At 46.2% G+C, this 25,975-nt stretch overlaps 1 protein-coding gene across 2 annotated transcripts; it reads right to left on the reverse strand.

Moving 5' to 3' along the window:
* Nucleotides 1-2,960: 2,960 nt before the first annotated feature.
* On the reverse strand, nucleotides 2,961-24,995 carry LOC121531554 (androgen receptor-like). 2 transcript variants are annotated; one of them, XM_041836825.2, is made up of 9 exons: nucleotides 23,669-24,995; nucleotides 21,905-22,044; nucleotides 21,561-21,677; nucleotides 11,119-11,247; nucleotides 10,763-10,972; nucleotides 8,534-8,678; nucleotides 7,592-7,722; nucleotides 7,349-7,500; nucleotides 2,961-3,979 (listed from the first exon to the last, which is right to left on the reverse strand). In XM_041836825.2, the coding sequence occupies exons 1-9, from the start codon at nucleotides 24,523-24,525 to the stop codon at nucleotides 3,812-3,814; spliced, it is 2,049 nt and encodes a 682-aa protein (XP_041692759.1). In that variant the 5' UTR covers nucleotides 24,526-24,995; the 3' UTR covers nucleotides 2,961-3,811. The 2 variants fall into 2 exon arrangements, with proteins under 2 accessions (XP_041692759.1, XP_041692750.1); XM_041836816.2 differs by having other exon boundaries at nucleotides 11,113-11,247.
* Nucleotides 24,996-25,975: the final 980 nt, after the last annotated feature.

The raw sequence follows: 25,975 nt of genomic DNA on the forward strand, positions 1-25,975 counted from the left end.
TCGCTGGGCAACACGGACTTTCAACTCCCTCCAAAGATTTTCTATGGGGTTGAGATCTGGAGACTGGCTAGGCCACTCCAGGACCTTGAAATGCTTCTTACGAAGCCACTCCTTCGTTGCCCGGGCGGTGTGTTTGGGATCATTGTCATGCTGAAAGACCCAGCCACGTTTCATCTTCAATGCCCTTGCTGATGGAAGGAGGTTTTCACTAAAAATCTCACGATACATGGCCCAATTCATTCTTTCCTTTACACGGATCAGTCGTCCTGGTCCCTTTGCAGAAAAACAGCCCCAAAGCATGATGTTTCCACCCCCATGCTTCACAGTAGGTATGGTGTTCTTTGGATGCAACTCAGCATTCTTTGTCCTCCAAACACGACGAGTTGAGTTTTTACCAAAAAGTAATATTTTGGTTTCATCTGACCATATGACATTCTCCCAATCCTCTTCTGGATCATCCAAATGCACTCTAGCAAACTTCAGACGGGCCTGGACATGTACTGGCTTAAGCAGGGGGACACGTCTGGCACTGCAGGATTTGAGTCCCTGGCGGCGTAGTGTGTTACTGATGGTAGGCTTTGTTACTTTGGTCCCAGCTCTCTGCAGGTCATTCACTAGGTCCCCCCGTGTGGTTCTGGGATTTTTGCTCACCGTTCTTGTGATCATTTTGACCCCACGGGGTGAGATCTTGCGTGGAGCCCCAGATCGAGGGAGATTATCAGTGGTCTTGTATGTCTTCCATTTCCTAATAATTGCTCCCACAGTTGATTTCTTCAAACCAAGCTGCTTACCTATTGCAGATTCAGTCTTCCCAGCCTGGTGCAGGTCTACAATTTTGTTTCTGGTGTCCTTTGACAGCTCTTTGGTCTTGGCCATAGTGGAGTTTGGAGTGTGACTGTTTGAGGTTGTGGACAGGTGTCTTTTATACTGATAACAAGTTCAAACAGGTGCCATTAATACAGGTAACGAGTGGAGGACAGAGGAGCCTCTTAAAGAAGAAGTTACAGGTCTGTGAGAGCCAGAAATCTTGCTTGTTTGTAGGTGACCAAATACTTATTTTCCACCATAATTTGCAAATAAATTCATTAAAAATCCTACAATGTGATTTTCTGGGTTTTTTTTCTCTCAATTTGTCTGTCATAGTTGACCACATAGTCTGCTCAAAAAAATAAAGGGAACACTTAAACAACACATCCTAGATCTGAATGAATGAAATAATCTTATTAAATACTTTTTTCTTTACATAGTTGAATGTGCTGACAACAAAATCACACAAAAATGATCAATGGAAATCAAATGTATCAACCCATGGAGGTCTGGATTTGGAGTCACCCTCAAAATTAAAGTGGAAAACCACACTACAGGCTGATCCAACTTTGATGTAATGTCCTTAAAACAAGTCAAAATTAGGCTCAGTAGTGTGTGTGGCCTCCACGTGCCTGTATGACCTCCCTACAACGCCTGGGCATGTTCCTGATGAGGTGGTGGATGGTCTCCTGAGGGATCTCCTCCCAGACCTGGACTAAAGCATCCGCCAACTCCTGGACAGTCTGTGGTGCAACGTGGCGTTGGTGGATGGAGCGAGACATGATGTCCCAGATGTGCTCAATTGGATTCAGGTCTGGGGAACGGGCGGGCCAGTCCATAGCATCAATGCCTTCCTCTTGCAGGAACTGCTGACACACTCCAGCCACATGAGGTCTAGCTTTGTCTTGCATTAGGAGGAACCAAGGGCCAACCGCACCAGCATATGGTCTCCCAAGGGGTCTGAGGATCTCATCTCGGTATCTAATGGCAGTCAGGCTACCTCTGGCGAGCACATGGAGGGCTGTGCGGCCCCCCTAAGAAATGCCACCCCACACCATGACTGACCCACCGCCAAACCGGTCATGCTGGAGGATGTTGCAGGCAGCAGAACGTTCTCCACGGCGTCTCCAGACTCTGTCACGTCTGTCACATGTGCTCAGTGTGAACCTGCTTTCATCTGTGAAGAGCACAGGGCGCCAGTGGCGAATTTGCCAATCTTGGTGTTCTCTGGCAAATGCCAAACGTCCTGCACAGTGTTGGGCTGTAAGCACAACCCCCACCTGTGGACGTCGGGCCCTCATACCACCCTCATGGAGTCTGTTTCTGACCGTTTGAGCAGACACATGCACATTTGTGGCCTGCTGGAGGTCATTTTGCAGGGCTCTGGCAGTGCTCCTCCTGCTCCTCCTTGCACAAAGGCGGAGGTAGCAGTCCTGCTGCTGGGTTGTTGCCCTCCTACGGCCTCTTCCACGTCTCCTGATATACTGGCCTGTCTCCTGGTAGCGCCTCCATGCTCTGGACACTACGCTGACAGACACAGCAAACCTTCTTACCACAGCTCGCATTGATGTGCCATCCTGGATGAGCTGCACTACCTGAGCCACTTGTGTGGGTTGTAGACTCCGTCTCATGCTACCACTAGAGTGAAAGCACCGCCAGCATTCAAAAGTGACCAAAACATCAGCCAGGAAGCATAGGAACTGAGAAGTGGTCTGTGGTCACCACCTGCAGAACCACTTCTTTATTGGGGGTGTCTTGCTAATTGCCTATAATTTCCACCTGTTGTCTATTCCATTTGCAAACAGCATGTGAGATGTATTGTCAATCAGTGTTGCTTCCTAAGTGGACAGTTTGATTTCACAGAAGTGTGATTGACTTGGAGTTACATTGTGTTGTTTAAGTGTTCCCTTTATTTTTTTGAGCAGTGTATATACACACACATACATATACACATACATATCCTTTAAAAAAATATATTTCCTTTTATTACTTTCCAACCCCACCACCCCTTCCCTAATTGGAGTAAACTAGTGAACAACAATGCTTAAGCCTCTACTTCCAGCTTATACATACTATATACATTTTATGGACACAGTCAATTTTACAATAATTATATTTTGTTTGTTTTTACTCCTGAACTTCCTCTACCCTCAACCTCTCCGATCATTTTCATGATGTCCATCTGGTTTGCTTCTATATGCCATATCTTTCTAACTGTGCTCTTTCAAAAAGGTCTCAACCTATGTATTTTACTATTTTAACTCTCAACAGTAAGTTGAGACCCCGACTGAGTTCCAAAAATATAAAATCAAATATAAAATAACTTATGCCTAGGGCCGGCCCTGGGTTGAACCTCTAATAGTGTTTTGTGATAGGTTGAACCTCTAGCAAGGTGCATTGTGATATGATGACCCTCTAGCAAGGTGCATTGTGATAGGTTGAACCTCTAGCAAGGTGCATTGTGATAGGATGACCCTCTAGCAAGGTGCATTGTGATATGATGACCCTCTAGCAAGGTGCGTTGTGATAGGTTGAACCTCTAGCAAGGTGCATTGTGATATGATGATCCTCTAGCAAGGTGCATTGTGATAGGTTGAACCTCTAGCAAGGTGCATTGTGATAGGATGACCCTCTAGCAAGGTGCATTGTGATATGATGACCCTCTAGCAAGGTGCGTTGTGATAGGTTGAACCTCTAGCAAGGTGCATTGTGATATGATGATCCTCTAGCAAGGTGCATTGTGATAGGTTGAACCTCTAGCAAGGTGCATTGTGATATGATGATCCTCTAGCAAGGTGCATTGTGATAGGATGATCCTCTAGCAAGGTGCATTGTGATAGGATGACCCTCTATCAAGGTGCATTGTGATATGATGATCCTCTAGCAAGGTGCATTGTGATAGGTTGAACCTCTAGCAAGGTGCATTGTGATATGATGATCCTCTAGCAAGGTGCATTGTGATAGGATGACCCTCTATCAAGGTGCATTGTGATATGATGACCCTCTAGCAAGGTGTATTGTGAAAGAGGATTGGCTGAACTATGCCTGTGAGCATCTTGGGCACGTGAACGCTGACGATCTCAGAGATCATCTCTGGATAGCTGACTCTGGTGGGCAGAGACTGGGCCTGGATAAACAGATCATAGGTGAACTGGTGCAGCTTCCTCACAATCTGAGAGAGAGAGAGAGAGAGTGTCAACTGTCAGTACCACCAAAGCAGGGGGGGGTTGAACAGGTCAGGGGTTAGGGGTAGTAGCAGGACAACAGGGCCCCCGGCCACTACGGGGGCCCCCAACCCCAAAAAATATTTTAGGAACTCAGTTGGGGATAGTGTTAGAATAGTAGAATACACAAGATGCAATTTCAACATTTGGTAGTTTCTCTTGTTATGCCAGTCACTGACAGTCACTCAATTAGCCCGTGTCAGCTAAAAAATAAATAATTGTTAAGTTAGCCTAGCCAGCTATCTACACCTTGTAGTAATCATGGCCGACTACTGACCAGGCACGCAGGGCATGTGCCCAGGGGTCCTGACCTCCAGGGGGCCCCATTTTATTTTGTTAGTCACTCTCACTCAGACATCATATGTGCATGGCATAAGTCAGGGCAAAATGTGTCCAATTGCAGGAAATTCGCTTTAAAACTGTTATTTCTTCTCTTGGCCCAATGGCAAAATTTGTAGAATTGCATGAAATTTGTTTTAAAAACTACACAATTTTCTCTCCACCCCATGGCAAAATGTGTAGAATTGCAGAAAATGTTCTTTAAAACCCCCCCAGAAAATTACGCCACCTGGCAAAATACGTAGAATTGCAGGAAGTTAACTTTTAAACATACATCTTTTTCTCTCCACCCTCAAGAGGGGGGCCACTCAAATGTTTTACCCACGAAGTGGGCGGCCCCCAAACCAAATCACGCTTAGGGCCCCCAAAAAGCTAGGCTGGCCCTGGGTAGTAGGTCTATATTACCAGGTGACGGTAGTACAGTAGCTGGGTTAACTGGAACAGGTGTTGTGTACGGGTTAAGGGTTAGAGGTTAGGGGTAGTAGGTCTATATTACCAGGTGACGGTAGTACAGTAGCTGGGTTAACTGGAACAGGTGTTGTGTACGGGTTAAGGTTAGAGGTCAGTGGTTAGGGGTAGTAGGTCTATATTACCAGGTGACGGTAGTACAGTAGCTGGGTTAACTGGAACAGGTGTTGTGTACGGGTTAAGGTTAGAGGTCAGTGGTTAGGGGTAGTAGGTCTATATTACCAGGTGACGGTAGTACAGTAGCTGGGTTAACTGGAACAGGTGTTGTGTACGGGTTAAGGTTAGAGGTCAGTGGTTAGGGGTAGTAGGTCTATATTACCAGGTGACGGTAGTACAGTAGCTGGGTTAACTGGAACAGGTGTTGTGTACGGGTTAAGGGTTAGAGGTCAGGGATATGTCAGTTCTGTGGTTGCCATGGCGCAGTGAGGTCGCCTAGGCAGAGAGCTCTGTAAATACTGTACATATTAGAATTTTTAAGTGTTCTTGACAATCTTTTTTAATCAACTTTTTAGTTTGTTAGCTAAGTAAGTTTTGATTGTATATATTGTAGCAACCCTGGGTTTATAAGTGCGGATATCGACATCCACAAGAGCATGCTTTTACACTCTGGGCTTCGGGCCAGAAGGTTGAGGGTTCGAGCAGCCCTCCCTGCCTGTTTCATTACATTGGCGTCAGAAGTGATCGGACCTTACATCATTGAATGTGCATGTGCTTGGCCGGTGAGCGCGTCCCTTAAAGACGTTGAGTCGTAGGCTAGCGCAAGGACTCATCTGGGCCTCAACCCTTCATCTGGACCTCAACCCTTCTTCTGGGCCTCAAACCTTCTTCTGGACCTCAACCCTTAATCTGGACCTCAACCCTTAATCTGGACCTCAACCCTTCATCTGGGCCTCAACCCTTCATCTGGACCTCAACCCTTCTTCTGGGCCTCAAACCTTCTTCTGGACCTCAACCCTTAATCTGGACCTCAACCCTTAATCTGGACCTCAAACCTTAATCTGGACCTCAACCCTTCATCTGGACCTCAACCCTTCTTCTGGGCCTCAAACCTTCATCTGGACCTCAACCCTTCATCTGGACCTCGGTCGGAAGAGACGTGGACAGCACGGGTGAGGTAAGCGCACAAGGAGAGTGGGTCGGACACAGGATGTGACCTGTTGGACTGGCACCTGCCTCTGTGAATGACCGTGGAAGACCTTCCAGCTAGAACTGTCAATAGGCTAACTGAAATGTTTTGTTTTGTTGTTTTAAGAACGTCTTTGAGATTCTTGCTGTAATGAAAAGCGCTATACTAATTAAATCTATTATTATCATTAGATTACTGCTGGAACAGGCATTGTGTACAGGTTAGGGGTTAGAGGTTAGAGGTCAGGGTTAGTGTATATTACCGGACGTACGTAGTCCAGTAGCTGTGTTAGCTGGAACAGGCATTGTGTACAGGTTAGGGGTTAGAGGTTAGAGGTCAGGGTTAGTGTATATTACCGGACGTAGGTAGTCCAGTAGCTGTGTTAGCTGGAACAGGCATTGTGTACAGGTTAGGGGTTAGAGGTTAGAGGTCAGGGTTAGTGTATATTACCGGACGTACGTAGTCCAGTAGCTGTGTTAGCTGGAACAGGCATTGTGTACAGGTTAGGGGTTAGAGGTTAGAGGTCAGGGTTAGTGTATATTACCGGACGTAGGTAGTCCAGTAGCTGTGTTAGCTGGAACAGGCATTGTGTACGGGTTAGGGGTTAGAGGTTAGAGGTCAGGGTTAGTGTATATTACCGGACGTTAGGTAGTCCAGTAGCTGTGTTAGCTGGAACAGGCATTGTGTACGGGTTAGGGGTTAGAGGTTAGAGGTCAGGGTTAGTGTATATTACCGGACGTAGGTAGTCCAGTAGCTGTGTTAGCTGGAACAGGCATTGTGTACGGGTTAGGGGTTAGAGGTTAGAGGTCAGGGTTAGTGTATATTACCGGACGTAGGTAGTCCAGTAGCTGTGTTAGCTGGAACAGGCATTGTGTACAGGTTAGGGGTTAGAGGTTAGAGGTCAGGGTTAGTGTATATTACCGGACGTAGGTAGTCCAGTAGCTGTGTTAGCTGGAACAGGCATTGTGTACAGGTTAGGGGTTAGAGGTTAGAGTTAGTGTATATTACCGGACGTAGGTAGTCCAGTAGCTGTGTTAGCTGGAACAGGCATTGTGTACGGGTTAGGGGTTAGAGGTTAGAGGTCAGGGTTAGTGTATATTACCGGACGTAGGTAGTCCAGTAGCTGTGTTAGCTGGAACAGGCATTGTGTATGGGTTAGGGGTTAGAGGTTAGAGGTCAGGGTTAGTGTATATTACCGGACGTAGGTAGTCCAGTAGCTGTGTTAGCTGGAACAGGCATTGTGTACGGGTTAGGGGTTAGAGGTTAGAGGTCAGGGTTAGTGTATATTACCGGACGTAGGTAGTCCAGTAGCTGTGTTAGCTGGAACAGGCATTGTGTACAGGTTAGGGGTTAGAGGTTAGAGGTCAGGGTTAGTGTATATTACCGGGTGTAGGTAGTCCAGTAGCTGTGTGAGCTGGAACAGACGTTGTGTGTGGTGTTTTTCTCCATGGTGGCTGGCCAGACGATCCAGCTCCTTGATGTAAGAGAACCTCAGCTCGTCAAAACACTTCTGATTCCTCAGACCCTTCACAGGGACTAACAGACAACACACACAAAGAAATAAGCAAATATTGAAACAGATAATGATACAGTCACTTAGTGTCAGTGTGTCAGTGATGTGACTCACTGATGCTGAAGAGGAGCAGAGCCTTCATACAGAGGAACTCTTCCTGGGTGACTCTGAGCACACAGAACCTCTGGGATAGCAGACGGAACTGGACACAGTGTTCATACATACTGGACACACGCATCCTCTGACTGGGGTGGGGGTGGGGAGAGAGAGGTAAAGAGGTAGAGAGACAGACAGACAGACAGACAGACAGACAGACAGACAGATGGAGAGAAAGCGAGGGAGAGAGAGAGAGGGTGAGAAGGTGAGAGTAAGATATATATATATATATATATATATAGAGAGAGAGAGAGAGAGAGAGAGAGAGAAAGAGAGAGAGAGTGAGTGAGTAATGTTTACAAATGTTTCCCTTGTTCATTTCCTTTTTTGTATTGTCTATTTCATTTGCATTGCCAATGTAAACATGTTTCCCATGCCAATGAATTGAATTGAGAGGGAGGGAGGATAAGAGGGAGAGAAGTTGAGAGAGAGAGAGTGTTGTTATATAGCTAATATTATCAACTGGGTGGTTCGAGCCCTGAATGCTGATTGGCTGACAGACGTGGTATATCAGACCGTATACCACGGGTATGACAAAACATTTATTTTTACTGCTCTAATTACGTTGGTAACCAGTTTATAATAGCAATAAGGCACCTCAGGGATTTGTTATATATGGCCAATTTACCATGGCTAAGGGCTGTATCCAGGCACGCCGCGTTGTGTCGTTATAAGAAGAGCCCTCAGCCGTGGTATATTGGCCATATATCACACCCCCTCGGGCCTTATTGGTTAAATATAACATTTCAAATGTCTATATTATTTTTAAAACTTTTGTGAGTGAAATGTTTACTGTTCATTTCAGATTGTTTATTTCCCTTTTGTTTGTTGTCTAGAGAAAGAGAGAGAGCGAGAGATTGTCATCAATATTGTATTCAGCAAGACAATAGTTGTACTCACTCGTTGAAGATGAGGTCAGGAGCGAAGTAGAGCTCTCTGGCATCGGAGTTGGTGTAGGACCTCCAGCCCAGAGCGAACACCATCAACCCCAGCCACGAAGACTGGATCACTGACATCTGGTCTTCTACATGCAGCTCCCTGAATCCTACAGTACAGGGGGAATAAAACAAGTTATGAGTATAGCCCCCTCTAGTGGGAAGGAAATAAAAAGGTAGAACTGAGGCTACAGCACTGGTATCAGTCATACACAGACCAGCTGTCTCTATCACACCTGGGTTAGAGCGTTGGTACCATGTAGTGGTTAGATAACAGTAGGATACAGAGTTAGAGGGTTGGTACCATGTAGTGGTTAGATAACAGTAGGATACAGAGTTAGAGGGTTGGTACCATGTAGTGGTTAGATAACAGTAGGATACAGGGTTAGAGGGTTGGTACCATGTAGTGGTTAGATAACAGTAGGATACAGAGTTAGAGGGTTGGTACCATGTAGTGGTTAGATAACAGTAGGATACAGGGTTAGAGGGTTGGTACCATGTAGTGGTTAGATAACAGTAGGATACAGAGTTAGAGGGTTGGTACCATGTAGTGGTTAGATAACAGTAGGTTAGAGGGTTGGTACCATGTAGTGGTTAGATAACAGTAGGATACAGGGTTAGAGGGTTGGTACCATGTAGTGGTTAGATAACAGTAGGATACAGAGTTAGAGGGTTGGTACCATGTAGTGGTTAGATAACAGTAGGATACAGGGTTAGAGGGTTGGTACCATGTAGTGGTTAGATAACAGTAGGATACAGGGTTAGAGGGTTGGTACCATGTAGTGGTTAGATAACAGTAGGATCCAGGCTCTGTCGTAGCCGGCCGTGACCGGGAGACTCATGGGCGGCGCACAATTGGCCCAGCGTCGTCTAGGGTAGGGGAGGGAATGGCCGGCAGGGATGTAGCTCAGTTGGTAGAGCATGGCGTTTGCAACGCCAGGTTTGTGGGTTCGATTCACACGGGGGTATGAAAAATAAATTTAAAAAATGTAAGTCGCTCTGGATAAGATCGTCTGCTAAATGACGTAAAATGTAAAAAAATACAGGGTTAGAGGGTTGGTACCATGTAGTGGTTAGATAACAGTAGGATACAGGGTTAGAGGGTTGGTACCATGTAGTGGTTAGATAACAGTAGGATACAGGGTTAGAGGGTTGGTACCATGTAGTGGTTAGATAACAGTAGGATACAGAGTTAGAGGGTTGGTACCATGTAGTGGTTAGATAACAGTAGGATACAGAGTTAGAGGGTTGGTACCATGTAGTGGTTAGATAACAGTAGGATACAGGGTTAGAGGGTTGGTACCATGTAGTGGTTAGATAACAGTAGGATACAGGGTTAGAGGGTTGGTTCCATGTAGTGGTTAGATAACAGTAGGATACAGAGTTAGAGGGTTGGTACCATGTAGTGGTTAGATAACAGTAGGATACAGGGTTAGAGGGTTGGTACCATGTAGTGGTTAGATAACAGTAGGATACAGAGTTAGAGGGTTGGTACCATGTAGTGGTTAGATAACAGTAGGATACAGAGTTAGAGGGTTGGTACCATGTAGTGGTTAGATAACAGTAGGATACAGAGTTAGAGGGTTGGTACCATGTAGTGGTTAGATAACAGTAGGATACAGGGTTAGAGGGTTGGTACCATGTAGTGGTTAGATAACAGTAGGATACAGAGTTAGAGGGTTGGTACCATGTAGTGGTTAGATAACAGTAGGATACAGGGTTAGAGGGTTGGTACCATGTAGTGGTTAGATTTACATTTACATTTTACATTTTTTTGTCATTTAGCAGACGCTCTTATCCAGAGCGACTTACAGTTAGTGAATACATATTATTTTATTTATTTTTTATACTGCCCCCCCCCGTGGGAATCAAACCCACAACCCTGGCGTTGCAAACGCCATACTCTATCAACTGAGCTACATCCCTGCCGGCCATTCCCTCCCCTACCCTGGACGACGCTGGCCCAATTGTGCGCCGCCCATGAGTCTCCCGGTCGCGGCCGGCTGCGACAGAGCCTGGATTTGAACCAGGATCTCTAGTGGCACAGTTAGCACTGCGATACAGTGCCTTAGACCACTGCGCCACTCAGGATAGAGCAGGATCCACTCAGGATAGATAACAGTAGGATACAGAGTTAGAGGGTTGGTACCATGTAGTGGTGAGATAACAGTAGGATACAGGAAGAGTGGTTTACCTGGCATGGCTTTAGCCCAGTTCACCACAGACACCAGTTGTCTCTCTCCCAGCTCGTTGAGACTGGACAGTAGCGAGGCGAAACAGTCTGGCTGGGAGGTGTCATGGCCTGCGTTGACCATTCCTGGCTCGATGGAACTCAGGACATTGAGGAGGGAGGGGTGCAGGCTGGGGGAGGGGCCAAGAGCGTGAGCCTGCGAGGCAGCATAGCCTGCAGAAAGGGATATGAGATGAGACAAGGCGAGATGAGTTGAGACTGAATATGTTCTACCCCAGGGTTGGGGTAAATTCTGAATTGAGTTGTAACTGCTTTCTTTGTCAGGGCTCACTTGAAAAAATTGCATACAGTACCCTCACATTGAGCCTGTGGGGAAATGGTGGCTAACTCTCTCCCCCCAGTCCTCTCTCCTTCCCTCTCTCTGCCGGGTGCTTGTGTTCCCCCCTCCACTCCTCCTTTCAGCGGGCCAGCTCCCCTCAGCTTCCGGCCTGAAATGCACCACACACAGAAGTAGGACAGAGAGAAAGGCCCTATTACCACTACGAGATATGAAGGCGTCTGAGGAGAGGGGTGGCGAAAGAGAATTCTACTTTTCCATTCACATTCAATTGTAGTATAAGGCTGTAATGTAACAAAATGTGGAAAACGTCAAGGGGTCTGAATACCTTCCGAATGCACTGTATGTGCAGACAATTAAAAGGTTGATCTTCTCGTCTGTAGGCTACACTCATTACATTTTAGCTTCAAGACAAAAGCCCAGAGTTGCTATAACAGCATGTCTTCATCAAGTACTGTAAGCCTATCAAAAACGAACGATTACAAATATAAAAATACAAAAGGCTTCATTTTTATCTATATCATGCACATCATTACATGTGATAAAAGCTAATTGTGACTGAAAATGTGGGTATACAGTAAGTGAATTCACTGCAATGAGCTATTTTTATTTGGAAGCTCATACCTGCCAACAAAAAATAAAATAGAAATGCCTCATGATTTGTCAACGTGCACAATTAGTCTGTGCTTCAATCTGAACAACTGTAGCCTACTGATAACAACCACAGCTGCAGGTGGATGATTGTCATGAAACCAGTTTTAAACATGTCTGTAGCAAATTGAGTTACAAAACCATGATGCATCTGCAAAAATCAACTATCATTCTGAGGACTAAGATGTCTAGTTTTTGGCCAAGTGTCTTATTTTAAATACATTTTACATTTTCACCTGAATTTGGTACATTTTTCAAAATTCTCATTACCGAAATGTGTCCGGATTAAATTCTTGGGTCATTTTATAAAATTGTGATTTGAATAAAACACAGAATATGTTGCTGCAGTTTGTTCATAAATCATAAATATTGTATACTAGTTGAAGTTTACATTAAACTATAATATTTATTACGTACAAACACAGTGTCTGTGGACATGTGTCTTATTACTGTAACACTTTTTCAAGTTCCTGTAAAAACTCCTTGAATAAAGTTTTATTCACCCATGATGCATCATGTAGAGGAGTAGTAGAAGTTAATGCCTTCAGAATGAGGTTCTTATTCTCCAACACCCCCTTTACCCCACTTGGCCTTCTCATTACCCAAATGGCTAAAAAGCTCAAATTGGGAAAAAGTCAGATTTAATTTTATTATAATTTAATTTTGTATATTTTTATTTTCAGTGTTATTTTTAACTCAGGCATTTTCAAAAAATATTAGCAATTGATTAGTTTACTACTCTTTTGGATAGTTGCAGTAATGAGCATTTTGTGGAAATTGTGGTAAAAAGCATCATATCTGATTTAAAAAAATAATAATTTTTAATTATGAAATAGATAAGTACAGATCCAGGTAGCCTAGAGCAGCCTATGCGCTCTGATCCCATCTGGGCCAGGGGAAACATAACATCATGTTTTTATAGCCTAAAATAGGCCAATTTATTTGTGTTCTGAGAAAATGTGAATGTGATTAAACTTCGGGTGGCTAGGCTAGGCCTTTTTAATCCAAAAATCTTGACTTTAATTGATCAATCAACACAATAGTGATGACATACTGTATGAGTATCTTTCTAATTACAGATGCAAAGGCCTATACCTTGCAACCCTGCATACAGCGAGCTCAGCCCTGCTAAAAACAAAAAAAAAACATTAGCAGTTGTTGTCTCTGTGTAAAGGGTTTTCATGTTTTCATCCTTCCTAGGCCCAGGTGTTTTCCCAGGAGTTTTTATTTATTTATTTATTTGTTTAAACCTTATGACCTGATTAGAATAATAATCTGGCCACATCATCGTCCATATAAAACTGTTTTTTTACAGCTGATTTATGTCATTCACTACAACTAGGGTCAGAGTTGGTTAAGGTTACTACAAGCTCCACTCCGTTGATCTACGTGTGTGCATGTGGGTGGAGTGGGATTTTATTTGTATGTAAAAAAAAAAAAAAACACAGAATGTCATGTTTTGGTCAAGGAGAAGAATGCTAGATGACTACAGTTGGCTACAGAATTTCTACCATTTCACAATAGCCTGTATTCTAAGCTACTGTTCAAACAATAAACCAAACAACATTGTAGCCTTATTAGAATCCACCCAAAAAGGTATTTTGTTTAGAAGTAATAACTAGTGATTATATTTGCTTATCAATGCAAAAGAGGCTTCTTTGATGCAAAGCCTATAGCCTATACTGTAGATCAGATCAAGGAACCAAGCAAGCTTCATTGCTTACACAACACTGCCCCCACGGCTACAGAAGGGATGATACGGCACGTTACAATTTTCATGTGGCATGGGGTACGTCGAATTTCTGAGCGCACAACAAGCCGCCCCTTTTGTAACGACGTTGCGACACTGCGCTACGTCAGCGCCGTTTGCGTATTCTGTGTAGTACCCTTTAGGTTAGCCTACTACCAAATCAGGAAAAACTCTAAGCCCCAGGAAAACAATTTCTCCCCCACCACTCTGGGACCTGTGGTGCCACATCTGAAATCACTTCACAATGTTAAACAGTGTTGTCAACTATTTTTCAGTGAGATCTGCTATTGGCCCCTTGATTTGTCGCTAGATTACGTTTTGCTGTTGCCGTGGCGACGTCACAGCCCCATTTTGCCTTGCTGCGCCACAGCTGCGGTCCCCGACATAACGTTTTCGCCTCCTCCGCAGCACACCCCCTCCCCTGGTGCTTCTCTGCCTGTGTGTGCACCGTTGCTGTGACTTCTGTTGCAGACAGTTTATCCCACTTCTCGTATGTGGCAGAATTGCGTGGGGAAAAGTCGCTACATGCTATCAAAACCATAGAAACCCTCTGTGTCAAAACTCCCCAAATGGAAAATGTTACTGGTTATGATGACATCACTGGTGAGAAGTCAGTGATAATAAAGGCAGCCTGAAAAGCAGCTGAATTATGTCGCTCGAATCTTCTACCAATGGAAGTCGCTGGAGGGGTCTGAAAATTCGCTATATATAGCGACAAAGTTGGCAACACAGGCTACAAATGAAAAAAACATAATTATCCTATTTGTATGATCTACATTTGACATGTTTTTGGTGGTGGGGATGAGCTTCCATAGTTTTAAGTGGCTCAGTGCAGCCGGCAGATACTGCGACAATTTCTGAATGTAACAGGATGTTACTGCGATTTAAGATAAAAACTCAATAAAACAAGTCTCAAATATTTGTCACGGTTTACTAAGCCAGAACCCAGAAGCAGACCAGGACAAGGTAAGTGGTGTCAAAAGGTGAGTGTTTATTTACTGAACCAAGGGTGAAGGGAAATAATCCAGGGAACAGAGCGGCGGCGTGGAGGAGTTGTAGAGGGTCCAGTGGTTGATCCGATGATGGCTCGGCAGCCGCCGACCATCAGGCAGAGGTTGGGTAGAGGTTCCGGACGAGTGACTGTGGGGAGAACAAAACGGAGGTAAGTACCAGGCAGGTCAACAGGGTGCAACAAAACAACAAAAACTAACTCTAGTACTGAGGCTGATACGCCGGCAAAACATACTGTTCATGGCTAACGATCCGGCAGGAACTGGATGTTGGGCCAGACCCTAAGAAGGGTGATGATTAGGCCCAGGTGTGCCGATTGCTGATGGGAAGCAGGTGCGAAAACAAGCGCGCTCCCCGGAGCGTTCCCGAACCCTCGGGAAACAGGAGCTACGACCAGAAACACTCGTCACCAGACAGGACCCGACTCAGACCGCCGGGATCGTTACAGTACCCCCTCCGACCAAACGCCACCGGGCGGACTCCCGGAGCGCCAGGATGGAGGCGGTAGAAGTCCCTGATGAGATCCGGATCTAGGACCTGTCGCCGCGGAACCCAACTCCTCTCCTCAGGACCATACCCCTCCCAGTCCACGAGATACTGGAAACCCCGGCCCCGCCGTCGGGAATCCATGATGCGCCGCACCGTGTAGGCAGGACCACCTCCGATCATCCGAGGAGGAGGAGGAGGAGGCGGAGGAGGCAACAGAGGACTGAGGAGGACAGGCTTGAGGCAGGAGACATGAAAGGTGGGATGGACTCTGAGCGTCCTCGGTAGTTTGAGTCGAACTGCCACTGGATTGATCACCTTCTCCACCACAAACGGACCAATGAACTTCGGTAACAACTTCCTAGACTCAGTCCGTAACGGAAGATCCCGTGTGGCCAACCAAACCCTATCTCCGATGGTATAGGTGGGAGCGGGGATCCGGCGACGATTCGCCTGGAGCTGATACCGGTCCGAACCTCTAAGGAGTGCCTTTCTGGCCCGATGCCAGGTCCGGTGGCAACGACGAATGTGGGCCTGAACAGAAGGCACTGAGAGCTCCTTCTCCTGAGAAGGGAACAGGGGAGGTTGGTAGCCATACAGGCACTGGAAGGGAGACATCCCAGTGGCAGATGTAGGGAGAGTATTGTGGGCATACTCAACCCAAGGCAACTGAGAGGCCCAGGAGGTGGGGTTGGAAGAGACCAGACAGCGTAGCGTGGATTCCATCTTCTGGTTGGCTCTCTCCGCCTGACCATTGGATTGGGGGTGAAAACCAGATGTGAGACTGACTGTAGCTCCAATGGCCGAACAGAAGGACTTCCAGACAGCAGAGGTAAACTGAGGGCCACGGTCGGAAACGATATCACTGGGCAAACCGTGGACCCTGAAAACCTCCCCTAACCAGGATCTCGGACGTCTCCGAGGCAGAGGGAAGCTTGGCAATCGGCACAAAGTGGGCGAACTTGCTGAATCTGTCCACGATAGTCAGAACGACCGTGTTCCCCTCAGAAGCGGGCAACCCCGTGACGAAGTCCAGGGCCAGATGCGACCATGGACGCCGGGGAATAGGAAGGGGGTGAAGTAGTCCAGAGCTGGGCCGATTGGTACTCTTATTCTGCGCACACACTGGACAGGCAGCAACAAAACCCCGAGTATCCTCGGCCATGGCAGGCCACCAAAAACGTCTGCGAAGAAACGCCATAGTCCGAGCCACGCCAGGGTGACAAGCCATCTTACTGGCGTGGGACCACTTGAGAACAGCAGGACGAACCGACTCAGGCACAAACAACCGACCGGGTGGACCGTTACCGGGACCGGGCTGAGTCCGAAGGGCCGCCAGCACCTCCTCCTCAATCTTCCACATGACTGCTCCCACGACGCAGTTCCGGGGGAGAATAGTCTCGGTCTTGGACCCACTCTCCTCCGTCTTGGAGAACATCCGGGACAAGGCGTCCGCCTTGCCGTTCTTAGACCCAGGTCGGAACGTCAGGACAAACTTGAATCGTCCGAAAAACAACGCCCACCTGGCCTGACGGGAGTTGAGACGTTTCGCCGATTGCACGTAAGCAAGATTCTTGTGGTCAGTCCAGACAATAAACGGTTGCTCCGCCCCCTCCAACCAGTGGCGCCACTCCTCCAAGGCAAGTTTCACCGCGAGAAGCTCCCGGTTACCCACATCGTAATTCCTCTCCGCAGGTGAAAGGCGACGAGAGTAGTAGGCGCAGGGATGGAGTTTACTGTCCGTGGAGCATCGCTGCGACAGGATGGCGCCAACTCCCACATCAGACGCGTCCACTTCAACAACGAACTGACGGGCCGTGTCCGGTTGAGAGAGAATCGGTGCGTTGGTGAATCGCCTCTTCAAATCCAGAACGCTCGATCCGCCTCCGGATTCCACTTGAAGGTCCTGATGCTGGAAGTCAAGGCAGTTAATGGAGCGGCCACACGGCTGTAATCCCGGATGAATCTGCGGTAGAAATTCGCAAACCCCAAAAATCTCTGGAGCTGCAATCTCGTACCGGGCTGGGCCCATTCCAGAACCGCTCTAACCTTCTCCTGGTCCATCCTAATCTCTCCCCTGGAGATGATGTACCCGAGAAAGGATGTTGTGTGGGCGTGAAACTCGCACTTCTCGGCCTTCACGAACAGGCGATTCTCCAACAATCGCTGCAGAACCTGCCGGACATGCTGGACGTGGTCGGTAGGTTCCTTCGAGAAGATCAGAATGTCATCCAGGTAAACAAACACGAAGAGACCGATCATATCTCTCAGGACGTCGTTCACCATACTCTGGAATACCGCTGGAGCATTGGTCAGTCCAAACGGCATCACCTGATACTCGAAGTGCCCCATCGGTGTATTGAAACCCGTCAACCACTCGTCCCCCTCTCTGATCCGGACCAGGTGATACGCATTGCGTAGGTCTAACTTGGTGAACACCGTAGCACCCTGTAAGGAGTCGAAGGCAGAACTCATCAAGGGCAGGGGATACTTGTTCTTGACCGTGATGTCATTCAACCCCCGATAGTCAATACATGGTCGAAGAGAGCCATCCTTCTTACCCACAAAGAAGAATCCTGCCCCCAGGGGGTGATGACGAGGGACGAACGAGACCAGCAGCTAGGGACTCCTTGATGTAGGTCTCCAACGCCTCACGTTCAGGTCGGGAGATACTGTATAACCTTCCCTTGGGGTAGACAGCTCCAGGGACCAGGTTGATGGCACAATCATATGGTCGGTGGGGAGGGAGTGACAGAGCCTTCTGCTTACTGAAAACCTCCCCAAATCGTGATATGTCTCGGGAACCAGGGACAAATCTGGAGGTTTAGCCTCAATCACCTGACTGGGAACCGAATGGGGGCAGGCAGTCTTGAGACAGTTAGCATGACAATCCAGGCTCCAACTCGTTACCTTGCCCGTCACCCAATCGAACGTGGGATTGTGTTCCTTCAGCCAGGGGTATCCAAGGACCAGAGGAACATGGGAAGACGGCAGAATGAAAAAATGAAATCATCTCAGAATGATTCCCTGACAACCGCATCTTAACCGGTTCAGTCCTCATCGTGATACGTGCCAGACTACTGCCGTTCAGAGTGGTCGCTTCAATGGCTTCCGGCAATTGCTCCTTGGAAAGCCCCAGCTGTTCCACCAACTCGGCATCAAGAAAGCTTCCATCGGCACCTGAATCGATAAAAGCGTTAAGCGCTAAGCTCTGATTCCTGTTCACAAGGGTAGCCGGGAAGCGGGGTCTGACAGAGGTACTGAGAGGTTGAAACTGGCTCGCTAAAAGTCCTCCCAACTTTAGCGAGCCGGGCAGTTTGACGACCGCCGGGAACAAGTGGAGATGTAATGTCCCGAGCTACCACAGTAGAGGCAGCAGTTGGTCTTACGTCTATGTTGACGCTCCTCCTTGGTTAACCCGTGCCGCCCCCACTTGCATGGGTTCCGAATCGGGAGAGAGGACCTCTCCACTAATCCACTGTGGTGGAGAATGATCGATGTGTTCTGGTCCCCCACCCGACCCGACTGGGAACTGAGAAACTGATCGATTGGACGGACCCCATTGCTTCTCCCTCCTTCGCTCTCGGACTCGATTATCCACCCGAATGGACAAGGCTACCAAGCTGTCCAGGTCACTAGGCTCCGGATAGGAGATCAACTCATCCTTGAGCTGCTCCGACAGACCCTGGTAAAAGGCCGCTTGCAGAGACTCCTCGTTCCACCCACTCTCCACAGCCAACGTCTTGAACTCAATCACGAAGTCGGCCACGCTGCGAGTTCCTTGGCGAAGCGAAAACAGGCGCCTAGCTGCGTCCCTCCCTCGGACGGAATGGTCGAAGAGCTTCCTCATCTCGGTCGTGAACCCCTGGTATGAAGCCATGCAGGGATCCTGTCGTTCCCAAACGGCTGAAGCCCACTCCAGCGCACGCACCACGCAGCAACTCAATCACAAAGGCTATCCTAGCCTTGTCTGTGGCATAAGAGTAGGGCTGTAGATCGAACACTAGTCCACACTGCATAAGGAAGGAACGGCATCTTCCCAGCTCCCCTCATATTTATCCGGCGTCGGAACCTTGGGCTCACGGATGGCCACAGCTTCAGAAGCGGCAGGCGAGATGGATGAAACCGGTAGTGGATCCTCCACCGGCCACTTGCGTTGGTTCTGGACCTCCGTCAGACCGGTAGAAAGGTTCCGAACTGACAACGCGATCTCCTGTAGTACCGTGCTATGATGACCCAACATCTTCTCCTGCTGGGTAATAGCATGGCGAACAGAGTCCAGGTCCGCTGGGTTCATTACTGGCCGGATCGTTCTGTCACGGTTTACTAAGCCAGAACCCAGAAGCAGACCAGGACAAGGTAAGTGGTGTCAAAAGGTGAGTGTTTATTTACTGAACCAAGGGTGAAGGGAAATAATCCAGGGAACAGAGCGGCGGCGTGGAGGAGTTGTAGAGGGTCCAGTGGTTGATCCGATGATGGCTCGGCAGCCGCCGACCATCAGGCAGAGGTTGGGTAGAGGTTCCGGACGAGTGACTGTGGGGAGAACAAAAACGGAGGTAAGTACCAGGCAGGTCAACAGGGTGCAACAAAACAACAAAAACTAACTCTAGTACTGAGGCTGATACGCCGGCAAAACATACTGTTCATGGCTAACGATCCGGCAGGAACTGGATGTTGGGCCAGACCCTAAGAAGGGTGATGATTAGGCCCAGGTGTGCCGATTGCTGATGGGAAGCAGGTGCGGAAACAAGCGCGCTCCCCGGAGCGTTCCCGAACCCTCGGGAAACAGGAGCTACGACCAGAAACACTCGTCACCAGACAGGACCCGACTCAGACCGCCGGGATCGTTACAATATTAGGAAATTGTCTATACATTTCAGCTATTTCAAAAACATTGTTCTGCTATTACCATTTATACTGCAGGAGTGTTGACTCAACGAGACAATTCTGTTTACACTGCCCTGCCTCAAGGAGGGTAACTGTCCGGGCGAATGTATAGCCGACTGTATTTTAACCAATAGTGTATTAAGTCTGAAGAGTATTTTATTCTCATTGAATAGAGTTATTGGTACGACATTTCAATTTACATAATATATACACTTTTCAATTCACATTAGCGAGGGGAATGTCACCAGCCGAAAAAGTACCATGAATGTCACAGTAGCCACTAGCCAAGAGGCTAAGCATTGCAAAGTATGTATGTTTTGTACAGAATGTACATCTCCTCTTTCCATGACATAGAATGACCAGGTGAATCCAGGTCAAAGCTATGATCACTTATTGATGTCACCTGTTAAATCCACTTCAATCAGGAAGGAGGCAGGTTAAAGGATTTTTTAGCCTTGAGACAATTGAGACATGGATGTGTGCCATTCAGAGGGTGAATGGGCAAGACAAAAGATTTAAGTGCCTTTGAACGGGTTGTGGTACTAGGTGCCAGGCGCACACCGGTTTGAGTGTGTAAAGAACTGCAACGCTGCTGGGGTTTTCATGCTCAACAGTTTCCTGTGTGTTTCAACGAATTGAGGCTGTCCTGAGGGTGAAAAGGGATGCTACGCATACCAAAAGCGGTGTACTGCTTTTCATTTGTACTTATTGACAGACCTACACTCTTTCATTATTACAACAAAACCATATTACACTCTTGAATAATGCAACAATTCACAAGCATTCACAAATGGTACTTTATATTCGTATTAGCGAGCTAATCATTCATTTTTAATAGGTTACGGTAATGTTACTTGATGAAGATGTTGTTAGCGTTAGCTAGCAGTAACTCTGGTGCTTTTGTCTTGAAGTTAAAATGTAATTGTCTGCACATGCTTGTGAATTGCGTTTCTCAAAATGTTGATTTACATATTTAAAATAATTGATATAGTAGGCCTATCAAAAAAATTGACTTCCATAGTTTTACGTGGTTTAGTGCAGCCGGCAGCAACTGCGACAATTTCAGAATGTAACAGGCTGTACTGCAATTTAAATAAAACAAGTCTCAAATATAAGGAAAATATCAATACATTACATTTTAGCTGTTTCAAAAACATTGCTCTGCTATTACTATTTATACTGTAGAAGTGTTGATCTCAATGAGACAAATCTGTTTACACTGCCCTGCTTTGAGGGGGGGGGGGTGTATGAGTGGTGTGTATGACCTCCAGAGGTAGAGTTCGAGACGTGATCATTTCACAAATTTACACAACAGTATTGTCTCTATAGAACCTCTCAAGAAGTTCTAGAAAATGTCCCTTTGCTATCTTCAATGTGAAAACTGTTAAAGAAAGAGAGAGACAGAGAGAGATATCCCTTTCATACATAGACCAAAGTCCCACTATTTTACCATGCCTGCTTCTTTATAGCAACTGTTGGTATATCTGAAAGAGGTAGGGGGTAAAAAACATGGTCAATTAAAACCTACCTAAAGACCTAGTCATGATTCCTGCTTTTTCATAAACCAAAATGTAGCCTCCCTCCCCTCTCTGCTCCCCTCTTCTCCCCCTCTATTTCATTATCTCTTTCTATCCCTCTCTCCATTTAACAGTCGTGTATGCCATGGTAAAAGTTGTGACCTTTGAGGCTCATTCCAGACCGGAAGCATCTGCTGAGACGACAGGAAGGACAGTTCTTCCTCCTCAGTTTGTCGATGGTGCAGTCGTTACGGCTGGCGCACAGGTGATTCTGCTTACCTGGGGACACAATAACAAACAAGGCCGCTACAGGGGAATTTGGTATCCCATTTCCTGTATGTGTGTGTGTGTGTGTGTGTGCGCGCCTGCGAGGGTGTTTTTGGTTTTACTATCCTTGTGAGGACCTCAATTGTTTGGTCCCCACAAGGATAGTAAAACAAACGTGTGTGTGCGAGAGTGTGTGTGTGTGCCGTGTTTGATGTGTGCATATGTGGTGTGTGGCTCACCCTCTGCGGCCCTCTTGAAGAACACCTTGCAGCTCCCACAGGTAACAGCTCCATAGTGACAGCCTGACGCCTCGTCTCCACATACCTTACACACCCTCCGGTCTGAGAAATACACCCTCACTGGCAACATATCCTCACATCTGAAACACACACATACACACATATCTGTAAACAGACACCTAACACTCTTTTAGATCTTACAGATACACCATATAACCACACACACACACACACACACACACACACACACACAAACGTACATACATACACACACACCTGAAAACACCTAACACTCTTTTAGATCTTCCACATTCACACACAGATCTGAATCGCACCTACCTGCCTATACCTGTCTATCTGCACATACATGCCCAATAATGTGGGATTGAGTCATGCAGATTCCTTCTAATTAATTTAGCAGCAGAATCTATTTACCAGATGGTGTGGAATACGGGCTCAGATCGACTTTACACTACTTTTGAGGTATGACAAGTCTGACAAACTTTACATTTTAAATTAGCCAGCTATCCGTTTAAAGGGCGACTGCACTTCCTGATTTGGCCTCGTTTTAGATTTGGTTCATTAAGAAATGCTAGTGGCCATGACTGAATTCAAACATGAGTTGGTTTCTGGGAGTGGTTTGATGTGGGTATCTCGTGTGTGTTTGCAGGTGGAAAGAGGTAGCCAAATTATTTAGCCAATTAGCTTCAGCCAGCTGGTGTGTGACCGTGGCAAAGTTGGTTTGACTTTTAATAACCTATCTATAAATTAAATGGTCCTTGAATGTGAATTAATTCAACTTGATTAATATCCACTACTAGACCTTTGACTGACCCGCTACCCCATAGCCTTGGCATTAAGTGTGATATTATTATTAATGCTGCAATGTGTAACTTTTGGGCGGCCCGACCAAATTCACATTGAAATGTGAGTTATAGATTTGTCATTCTCATTGAAAGCAAGTCTAAGAATCGGTAGATATGTTCTATGTGCGCTATTTCTATGCTTTCCGTGCTTAAATTTAGTTTTATTTTCAGTTTTGTACACCAGCTTCAAACAGCTGAAAATACAATATTTTTGGTTATGGAAAATTTATTTCACAGCGGTACAATGATTTTCTACAGTATACTTGCTTGTTTTGTCACATTAACTGAAATTAAGCGAACTATTAGAATTTTAGCAACCAGGAAATGGCGGAGCGACTTCTGCATAGTGCATCTTCAACTGGTGAGCGTTGCCTAATGTCCTACTGGGCCGGGCGGATTGAGACTAAATACATTACAGCTGGTTAGTTGAAGGTCAGCAGGTAGCGGACTGTAAACCTATTACTCCGATACTCCTTCAATAAACACTGGTTAGGGATGTAAACAGTTGTGTCAGGATCAGACACACTGGTGTGTAGTAGTCACTAGACGGCCATGCTGGAAAGGACAGTGGCAATAACCTATCACTTGCAGTCTGTCCTCTCCAGCATGGGTATTTTGTAGTGAGACTCTGTAGCAGCTGGTGCAGGGAATTGGGTCACCTGTTAAAATGGATATAAAACGGCTGCATCTCAAATGGCAGGGCCCATAAGGCATACGGTGCCATTCGGTGGCCTAACTGTTATTGAATTTGACAGATTATAACATCTGATATTACTGTTGTTTTGTTATGATGACATAGTTAGAGAAGCTACATTGATTTGCCTCTGGTCTGCTTGGTCTTATGTGAAACAAACAAAGAAACAATTGAAATGAAATGTCTTATAAAGAGTACATCTACCTCAAGCTTGAGTCAGCACCCATCCATCCAGAACTCTCCTTCTTGATAGCGGAGTGATACACTTGCTGAAGACCCATTTCATGCATCATCATTACACTTTGGTAACTTTGCTCCTGGACATGACCGTTCTGTGGCATCCCAGAGTCATAGTCCTGATAGTTAACCCCAGGGGGACAGGGTTTACGTGCTCCACAAGACATGCAATTTCCGTTGTCACAATATTTACAGAACCAAGATCCACCCGCCACCGGACAGGGTCCCTCGTGCCCTGGTTCGGTTTTGTTACGTCTGCTTTGGATGAGGTTATTGACGGTCAATGGGTCCGGAAAGTCCCTACCGAATAACGGGGTTGGGGAGTCTTTACGGAATGGAAAACTTAACGGTAACAGTTCGTCAAACTGAAAGGGCATGGAGAGTGCGTTAGCGTTATCCAGATTCACGAACATGTCCGAGTTTTTACGGAGACCTCGGGCCATCTCCAACTCGTGCATAGGCCTTGTCACCTTGCATTCGCTGTCCCTTTCGCGCTCCAGTGTCTGTAAAAAACCCACATCATTTAGTCCACTAATGTCTTCATTTACTTCGAACGATGGCCCGAGATCATTTGATTTAATTATCGTTTTCCTCGGCATCTGGTTGGTTAACTCTGAGGTCATATTTGCGCCTGCTCCAAACTCTGGAGATGACTCCGAGACAGAGAAACGTTTTCCGTAATTTGGGCGGCTGTCTGCAGAGAAGGCAGTATCGCTCCGTCCATTATCCGCTATCTCGTTTAACTGCGAACTCAAACCTAAAGACACAGACACCGCGTTACATAACTCATTGGCTGTCTCTGATATATTGGTGCCACTCTGCATTGTTGTTTTGATCCCTTCCCAGTCGTGCAAGGTTCCAAAAAATACGTGATCTCCAGGTCTCCGTTTTTCACAGTAGGCCTAAAACACAAGGAGCTACTAAATGTTTTCCGTGTAACCGGAGACTCCTTCTATGTCGTTATGTCGGGCCACCACCTATAACCACTTCAAGATGAACCACGGGAGCCCACATGAATAACACATCACATCGACGCCTCCGCGTTTAGCTCATTCTGTGTGACCTCACGAAAGGAATGGCTGGCACGTGTCCAAGTTGTGACTCGAGTAGGGTAAGGTTCATTCTTTACCGTGTTATTATTGTCTGTTTATAACAAATCGCTCTAAATCTATCAGTTACTTATTTGACTGTTGCTATTCTGACTGTAAAGTATTAAAAATATATTTTAAGTGAAGTTTTAGAGACTGAGGAGTGCTGTTGCTGGTTAGTCTTATCTCACAGTCAAAACAGACATTGTGTGCTCCTCCTCCTCCTCTTCCTCCTCCTCCAATCCTCCTCCTCCTCCAATGAAAAAACACAACAACAGTGAGTTGTCAGTTTTTTTCTGACACACAGACACTCCTGTTTACAAAAAGTGATTGAGATCTATGGCACATCCGTTGTTCAGTTTGTGTTATGACAGCATAATGTCAGTTGTCATAAGATGACTTCAACAATTATATGGCACCTGTTATGACAGCATTATGAACTTATGTAGCCTATATCATGCCTTATGATAGAGGTTTGTAGTAAAGTGTTACCAAACATTTGATTGAGTGTAAATGGGTCAATAATTTTATTTTTTAAATAGGCGCTTTGCAGGTACCTACTGCAGGCACCTGCAGGCTTAGTTCCTGTTGCAAACGAGATTGTTATCTTGCAACATAACTTATTTTATTTATTGTTACTTTCCCCAGTTTCTGTTTTGTGGGTTGTGTATTTTCATGTGTGTTGTGGGTTGTGTATTTTCATGTATGTTGTGGGTTGTGTATTTTCATGTATGTTGTGGGTTGTGTATTTTCATGTATGTTGTGGGTTGTGTATTTTCATGTGTGTTGTGGGTTGTGTATTTTCATGTGTGTTGTGGGTTGAGAGAGGGCTAATGGCTGAGAGTTATAGCATGTTGGTTGTTGCTAAGACATTTGGTATGTACTGTGTAGTTGTTGCTGTGAGAGCTGATTGTAATGTTTTGTGTTAGTTTGTTGTTCAGAGAGTTTCTTTAATGTCCTGAGTTAGTTTTTTTTCTCAGGTTTTGTTGTGAACCAGTTTGTGTTATTTTGTTTCATTTGTTCCCAAGGGGGGAAGGGGAAGGCACCTAGGGAGTGCTTAGGCAAGAGGCCCGCGGGCATACATTACCCATAGAAGTTAACTGTCTATGCACACTAGGAAAGACCTGGGCGGACCATCCCCTGTATTTTGGTTAGTGCACCAGGTGGTGCTAGTTAAGTAAGTAGT

The sequence above is a fragment of the Coregonus clupeaformis genome, chromosome 21, assembly GCF_020615455.1.
Source record: "Coregonus clupeaformis isolate EN_2021a chromosome 21, ASM2061545v1, whole genome shotgun sequence".
NCBI lineage: Eukaryota > Metazoa > Chordata > Actinopteri > Salmoniformes > Salmonidae > Coregonus > Coregonus clupeaformis.